This window comes from Triturus cristatus, chromosome 11 (genome assembly GCF_964204655.1).
Source record: "Triturus cristatus chromosome 11, aTriCri1.1, whole genome shotgun sequence".
Classification (NCBI taxonomy): Eukaryota; Metazoa; Chordata; class Amphibia; order Caudata; family Salamandridae; genus Triturus; species Triturus cristatus.
Window position 1 is genome coordinate 1,181,899,074 of NC_140594.1, and position 8,343 is coordinate 1,181,907,416.

Sequence of the window (8,343 nt, forward strand, 5' to 3'; positions counted from 1 at the left end):
ATTGTGCCCCTTACCACCCCTGAGCACTGCTGCCAGTGTGTAACCAGTATTGTATTGAATTGTAACTGCATTTATATAGTGCTTACTACCCCTGACGAGGCGTCAAAGCACTTTTTTGGTGAGTAGCACGCTACTCTGGAACCCAAAGAGGATTAGTGGTGAATTAGTATAGGGAAATATGAAATTAATTTGAGCGTTGAACATGTGAGTCTGTTAGTTGGATTGAAAAGAATAGTGGAGGGATGGAAGAGGGAATGTTTTTTGGAGCTCCTAGCAGTAGGAGTAGGTTTGGGGTGAGTAGAGAGGAGGTGGAGGGGGGAGAGTCAGAGAGAAGGGCGTAGAAAGGCTTGTTTGGGAGATCTGAATAGTAAAAGAGGCTTGAGAGGATGCACCGAGGGGCAGATGAGGGAAGAGTCTAGAAGGGGTTAATTTGTGGATCATAGCAGTAGAATGGGGTTTGGGATGAGTCAGAGAGTGGAGGCATAGGATATATTGAGAGCGGTATAGGGTGAGATATAGGGTAGTGCATTGGAGATGCTGAATTAGAAGTAAAGTAATAAATATAAAGATACATAAGTACATGGAAGGTACATATGTATAAGGAAGGTAATATATGTAGATTTAAGTTGTCTTTAATAAACTCAGACTTTCAAGTGTTGCCATTCTTTAATTTAATGTATATGTTTTTACTTTTTTTTTTAATTCAATAGTGAAGCAATTGTACATAAATAGTTATGATAAAGATTTTATTATTTATGCAGTCACCTATATACATGTTAAACATAGAATACTATAACCATAAGTTGTACGGACATTTGTTAAACAGAACCGACGCAAAGCTGATATATATTTATAAACATAATTATTATACATGTTTCTAAAAAGGAATACACATTTCTAGGTACATATATACAGTCCAAATGAATGATATACAAAGGGATATGGTGTGTATTTATGTTTGAGTGTAGTGGTTATGTGGGGAAGAGCCAACTCTTGAGAAATCTTCTGAAGATAAGGTGGGTATCAATGAATCTTATGTTGGGGGTAAAGAGTTCCATAGTTTGGCTGCTTGAACAGAGATGCATGTGAGGTGAGGGAGGCGGAAACGTGTCGAGTGATGCAGAGAAACAGTCAACAGATTGTAAGTGTGGAACGGGCTTCGCATGAAGTGGAATTTGACTAAAGATGCCTGTTCTCCAGCCATCGGCTCAGATAGCAGAAAACAAAAGAAGAGAGGGGAGTGACTGGCATCTGTCACTCACCGGTGCTTTGCCTGGGAGGGTTGGTTTTAAGCTGGGGCAGACCAGACAGGTGTTTGCCTGAGAGTCACAGCTCTGGAAATCTCCTACAACATTACTGGGTACTCAACCTCATTGCCATGGCAACCTAGGGATACCCAGAGAAATACCACCCAACAAGGGCGCCACAAGAGTTCTGCATTATTTACAAAGTGAAAATGACAATTGTCAGCTGTAAAGACCTCACAGAGCCAAAATATGCACTTGAGGATGGAGGCCGCTTTGAGGACACCAGGGTGGCAGACTCAGAGCAGTACGCATGGACAGCAGCTTGTCCGTGTTCTGTTACGCTGGTGATCTGTGTCTCTGGTTGCATCATTGGGTTGGTTGATGTGTGTGTTGGAGTTGTGAACTGATGGGTTCTGGTGGTCTTGACTTGCTGCCCTTACAGTCCAGGCATTATACGGTGGAGGTGGGGCATCCCAGACCTCCCTCGGAGGGACGGCAGATTCTCCTGGACTCAAGGCGGCCTGGCCATCCTGCTTGTATTCTGGACGCTTCAAGTGACAAAGTCCCGCGCGACAGGCTTCGCAGTGCGCACTGTCATGGCATCCATTGGTCCTTCCATTAGTGATGAAATCCCGGACTGGCCGGCCGGACACATCCTCTCCGTAACACTTCCAGAGTATTCGCGTCACCAGGTGCTCCATGGCAATGTCCACATTCTCGATGATGAACTGAGGTTCCTCCAGTTCGCCGGTGCCGCACCTCTGGCACTCCTGCTTGAAGATCCGCATATTCACGAAGTTCTCTTCGCCCGTCCAGGCCGCCATCTTGATGTGGTAGATGATGCGCACCCTGGCGGAGTCCCACCTGCGGTCGCAGTCATAGCACCTGAAGCTACATACAGAATGAGAGTGAGGGATTATTAGAAGAACGCCACCTTGGAATGAATGCACATATGCAATCAGTCGTCTGCTCAGGGCCTAATTACCAACGACCTGGTAAATTGTGATCCCTGTACCAACACTCAGTGCCAGGAAGCCCTCACTGGTGATAGTGCGCTTTACAAATCAGATTAACATAACATAACACTTGTTTGCTAAAGTAACACAATGGTAAGTGATGTGATGTTTATTGCACCCAGTAAACGCTCGGTATGATAAAGTCTGCGCAGCCTCGTTAACTTTCAACAGGTAAAGGCTACCGGAATTTAACAAGTGGAAAAGACCCTGATGATACTAGGAAACCAAGCTTTGAGTGCAGTAAGCTCAAAAAATCCATATTATGCATATTTTTGCACGCAGTTTTGGATTTTATCGGGTGCAATAATTATGGCATCTGACACTGGTGCAGTCTTGCCAGGCTCTTATGCACTGCATACCTGCCAGGTGCTGCTAGGTCCTGTGTGACAGCATCAGCCAGTCCTTGCTTTTTAGCCCAGAGCACTTTGCATTCTAGGAGCTGAGTTTTCCCTTTAAGTGTGTACTCAAAACTCCCACCAGTAGGGACTGAGATGGGCTTCATTAAGAAGCAAAACAGCTGGAATGAAAAGCTGTCCAGGGCGAGAACCCAAAAATGTAAAGCCTCCAGCGTGAGCACAGGTTCCAAATGTAGGCCTTCCTTTATGCCAAAGCGATGAAACTGCTAGATGCAAACACAAAGTTGCAAATTCTTCGCAGCTAAAATGTACGTATGGCACTTTGAAAAGGTGCTTAATTTGTGCCGGTGGTGGCAGGGGTTGGGTACCGGCTATCGGTTTTGGGGATGAGGATACATTTTTCATCAGCAGACTTTGGCTCAGAGCAAGAAATAGGCAGAAAAGGAGAGCAGCAAGGAGAAAGAGAAAGTACAACAGTGACAGGAGGAGAAAGCAGGAGGAACAGACGGATAAGACAACAGGGACTAAGAGAAGTAAGGATGAAAAAGAACCTGCATGAGTGAGATAAATGGACAGGACGTGTAGAGGGTGGAGGAAAGAGGGTTGGGGTTTCATCAAAACTAGGAAGCCTTGGATTTCAGCAGCAGGGGCAGTGCCGGTGGAAGGGTGCTACTGTTGGAACTTGGCGTTAAGCCAATAAGGCTAACGTCTCGCTTCAACAGTTTCCAAACGTAGAGATGTGCCGTATTCACAAGACAACGGCGCACCCTTGCCTTTCCCTAACGCTGGTGATAAATGTAGCTGCCTAGCGCCGACGCAGGCACTCTTGTACCGTTGTGCAAGGGTGACTGCGTTGCAGGGAAAAAATGTTTTTGTGCAGTGAGGTGCCCCTTCCAGCACATAAACCAATGACACATGGCGATTAGTAACTTCCATGTCTGCTGCATTGTGCAGCGCACATAGAAGTTGCAACTCGTCATTTTTTTAATGATTATGTGCAGGAAGGGACATCTTCCTGCACATAAACATCCATTCATGGCGATTTGCCATTTCTATGTGTCCTACACAACGTAGCACACATTGAAACTGCAAAAACGAGGAGAAAAAAAGCACGATCCGGTCTTGCTCAGAGAGCAAACAAACCTTGCGAAAGGGTTAAGCGCCTTCTGGGCAATCCATTGAGGCCCAGATGAGCTGGCCAACAAGCCTCAAACACAGTTACAAGCAGGAAACACAACCTCAACACCGGAACTTCATTCAACATGCAGACTTTCCGTGACAGGCATTTTCGTTGTCAGGGTTCAATGTCACGAAATGGCTTCCTTCGGGTGGGCTTAGGGCGAGTGAGTTTGGGCACTCTACAGCAATGCCCGCGAGGCGTCAGCAGGGCGGCGCTGGTTCACCTGGGAATGACCTGGACACTTCAGGGAGGAAGTACAGGACATGACTTTATTTAAGGGGAGTCATGGTCAGGGTGGACTCGGATATAGGAAGGGTTTAGGGTAAGACATGCTCAGACTGGAGGAGGGTGTGAGGCCATCTTTCCCACTTAAAGATGTTTGGGGCATATTATCAAGAACAGTGTTAAACATTATCACCGGTTTATCGGCAGAAAACGGCCGCTGAAGCGGCGATAATGGGCTTGATAATATGCCCAGGAGAATTCTCATAGAAGCCCATGTTCTGGTGTCAACATGGGCTTCTATTGGAATTCTCCAGGGCATATTATCAAGCCCATTATCGCCACTTTAGCGGCCGTTTTCTGCCGCTAAACCAGCGATAATGTTTAACGCCGTCCTTGATAATAAGCCCCTGTGTTCCCTAACTGTTGATCTGCAACATTCCATTCAAAGTGTGATGCTAGCTTCACACAACCCTTCAAATTAAACCAAATCAGTTTGACGTTCGGTGTACCCTGATTATACAGTGTCTGTGGGAACTTTTTGAAACAAATGCATCTGATTGGACGGCGAGAGTCTCACAAGGGCAAAAGATCCGGGACGTGAATAGAGAAGGGAGGTGTGTTCAGGGGCCAGTGGTGTCAACATGGAAATAGAATCTACATAGTACACATATGACGTCACAGGCAACAGCGTACACTCCCACATACGCCTTGGTGTACAAACCGGGCCATTTATACCTGATGGGTAGCTGCTGGTATATGCATGTGCCAGGGATGGGCACGTGACATGCCCCTTAGACATGTTTTGGGGTCTGTCCTGAGGGTGCATCATTAATACAGGCAGGGATTGCAGCATTGCCGGAAAGCTCTCCGCTCCCTCCATTACTGGTCTTGGTTACATGCCCTGCCTCCTTGGAGGTGTCTTTCGCGTCCTCCCTCCCTGAGCAGCCCCACATATGAAGGTATAACATGCCTAGATCTCACTGGAGTCCATGTAAGGTGTGCACAGAATGACGCTAGTGGGGTGAGTTCATATGGGTTACACAAACGGACGAGGGCGCCGAGCATCGCTCATAAAGCTGTTGACTGACGCTCTATAAACATGCTAGATTGTGGGGGATTCGCTAATAATACATTTGTGTCTCCAGGCCCTGCACTTTGCAAAAATACACTAAAAAGAACACTTTGCAATATTTGAAAGAGAGAGAGGGGGAGAGAGATGAAGCGAGAGAGCGAGAGACAGGAGAGAGGAGAGAGGGATAGAGAGAGATGAAGAGAGAGAGAGAGAGAGAGAAGAGAGGGAGAGGAGAGAGAAGAGACGGAAGAGGGATAGAGAGAGATGAAAAGAGAGAGAGGGAGAGGAGAAAGAAGAGAGGATAGAGGGAAGAGGGATAGAGAGAGATGAAGAGAGAGAGAGAGAGAAGAGAGGGAGAGGAGAGAGAAGAGACGGAAGAGGGATAGAGAGAGATGAAAAGAGAGAGAGGAGAGAGAGGGTGAGGAGAAAGAAGAGAGGATAGAGGGAAGAGGGATAGAGAGAGATGAAGAGAGAGAGAGAGAGAAGAGAGGGAGAGGAGAGAGAAGAGACGGAAGAGGGATAGAGAGAGATGAAAAGAGAGAGAGGAGAGAGAGGGAGAGGAGAAAGAAGAGAGGATAGAGGGAAGAGGGATAGAGAGAGATGAAAAGAGAGAAAGGAGAGAGAGGGAGAGGAGAGAGAAGAGAGAAGAGAAGGGAGAGGGATAGAGAGAGATGAAGAGAGAGAGAGGAGAGGAGAAAGAAGAGAGGCTAGAGGGAAGAGGGATAGAGAGAGATGAAGAGAGAGAGAGGAGAGAGAGGGAGAGGAAAAAGAAGAGAGGCTAGAGGGAAGAGGGATATAGAGAGATGAAGAGAGAGAGAGGAGAGAGAGGGAGAGGAGAAAGAAGAGAGGATAGAGGGAAGAGGGATATAGAGATATGAAGAGAGAGAGAGGAGAGAGAGGGAGAGGAGAAAGAAGAGAGGATAGAGGGAAGAGGGATAGAGAGAGATGAAGAGAGGGAGAGAGGAGAGAGAGGGAGAGGAGAGAGAAGAGAGAAGAGAAGGAAGAGGGATAGAGAGAGATGAAGAGAGAGAGAGGAGAGAGAGGGAGAGGAGAAAGAAGAGAGGATAGAGGGAAGAGGGATATAGAGAGATGAAGAGAGAGAGAGAGAGAAGAGAGGGAAGAGGGAAGAGGGATATAGAGAGATGAAGAGAGAGAGAGGAGAGAGGGAGAGGAGAGATAAGAGAGAAGAGAGGGATAGAGAAAGATGAAGAGAGAGGAGAGAGAGAGGGGCAGTGTGTGTGCGTGCCTGTGTGCGCGCGCGCACGCAGCGGGGATGGGAAAGGGAAAGCTGGAAAGTTTTTTTGATACAAGCTCGCTTTGCATTATGAGCTACTTAAGGGCCATCTCCAAAGCATGTTATTGTTCTAAGTGCTGAATGATCTTGTTTCATTGGTAGAAGTGCTTCGCTCTATTCCTGATAAAGTGTCACTCAAAGTGCCACAACGACGATATAAAAAAAACACAGCAAGCGCCGTATTTGGCTGAAACACTTGAAGGCTGTTTTAAAATGCCCCTACTAAGATTACATTGTGGGCTATTTTCTCACTAATATATGTTGTCAAAAAAGACAGACACGCCTCATTCGGGGACAGATTGCGCTCGCAACAAAAACAATCGCTCATTCTCTGCCTCGACACTGACCTCTTCCTATTCAGTGAACGCAGACTGCGCCTTCATCGTGTTTTTAATCAATATGGCATCAGAACGCGTCACCATGGAATTAGTTTCCGTATGAGGGGAGAACTCGCCTCTGTGACCGTAAATGTGTGACATTTATGAACAGAACAGAGAGGTTATATAGCAAAGAGCCGTAATATAAAGAGGATACTTTACTCATATAGGGTAAGAGAAGGGCGAGAGATCAAACCGATTCTTTCTCAGGATGTTATTGGCAACAATGCAAACCTCTGATGCTCTTATAGCAAGAACTGCATTTTGGTGAACGGCAAACAGCACCTGAACTCTATGCTGCCCCCCCCCCCCCACACACACACACACCCCCTTTGTGCTTGTTTTTAGATTTAACTCGCCCGTGGTTTTCAGATCTGCAGTGCACCTATTTTTAATTGTCTTGTATTAACAAGTTGCCCTTTTGCACAGACTGTAGTCACATGAGAACATTAGCTGTAACATGTCAGCATTAGGCACTTTTTGGACCTTCTGCGGTTTTTATTGGCCTGTAGGATGTATATGATGTTAATTAAGTGAAATAAAATGATTTACTTACTTTCCTATTTACTTTACTTACATATAAGCGCACCGAAAAAAATGGAAATGTCACAAGTAAGCAAAGTAAAAACATAGCGCATGTGACAGAGAGACACAAAAGGTCAGATAACATAACATGTGTTTTTGTAAAGCGCACGTTCACCCACGGGTATCTTGGCACTGAATAAAATCCATTTATTGTTACTCAACTCAAATATCCTCATGTTATCGACCTCAGAAATATGAAAGGCTGAGTGGAGCCGCCCGGGATTTGAACCAGTGACAATGAGCCACCAGACATGGATGCATGTAGAGAAGCTGTGAAGCCCAGGGCGGACTACGAGACCCAGAATGCAATGGTTTATTAGATGAATCCTCATGGTGGGCAAATGGTGTCCCCATCACATGAAGCTAGCATAGTCTGGGGACGGATGGAGGTCACTCATGAAGAGAAGGGACGGACACTGACCTTGCGAATGCGTGCAGCGTGTACTGTCTCCACCCCAGCCCTGCCTCCCCGTCGCCGTGCAGTCCCAGGGTCCAGTGCTCCGGGCGCCGGGCTGCCTCCAGATGGCTTTGGAACAAGCAGTCCCAGGTCTCCAGGTCGATCGCCGCCTCCAGGGTCTTCTTCTTCATGGCTTCTCTGTAGCAATCTGTTGAGCTTCGCAGGGCCGACTTAGCGTGTCATCGTTCCCAGGACGATAAAATGTACGAGGGGAATTGAGTGGGGTAATGAAGCGACCAACATAGAACGGCAAGAGAAGGGTCAGTCTGTGATGTGCTGGTCAGTGCTGGCAGTGGCATCCAAGGCTTGGACTTTGAATGCTCAGAGCAGGGGGGCTGGGTTATATGTGTGATAAGAGGCACACTGACCCACCCAGCCCTGCAAACACAAGTCCAAGGTCTGCCCATCTAATCTCAAGTTTACCGAGCCCAGGAGATTGCCACACAGCAGAGCGCTCAAGTTTCATGGTCTGAGGCGAGGAAACGAAACTCAGAGAGAAACAGCGCCACATCTTCTAAGATAGAGCGCTGTTTG

At 46.9% G+C, this 8,343-nt stretch overlaps 1 protein-coding gene across 1 annotated transcript; it reads right to left on the reverse strand.

Annotated features, from left to right (window-relative positions):
• Positions 1-683: 683 nt before the first annotated feature.
• Positions 684-8,128, reverse strand: LOC146788684 (receptor-transporting protein 4-like). Its single transcript, XM_085635912.1, has 2 exons — positions 7,774-8,128; positions 684-2,138 (listed from the first exon to the last, which is right to left on the reverse strand). Exons 1-2 carry the CDS (start codon positions 7,938-7,940, stop codon positions 1,544-1,546), a joined length of 762 nt encoding a protein of 253 aa, XP_085492038.1. The 5' UTR covers positions 7,941-8,128; the 3' UTR covers positions 684-1,543.
• Positions 8,129-8,343: the final 215 nt, after the last annotated feature.

Coding starts and splice junctions, on each gene's coding strand:
- LOC146788684 (XM_085635912.1), bottom strand. CDS start 7,940: ATGAAGAAGAAGACCCTGGAGGCGGCGATCGACCTGGAGACCTGGGAC. Junction 2,139..7,773: donor ACGCTGCACGCATTCGCAAG/GTCAGTGTCCGT, acceptor TTCTGTATGTAG/CTTCAGGTGCTATGACTGCG.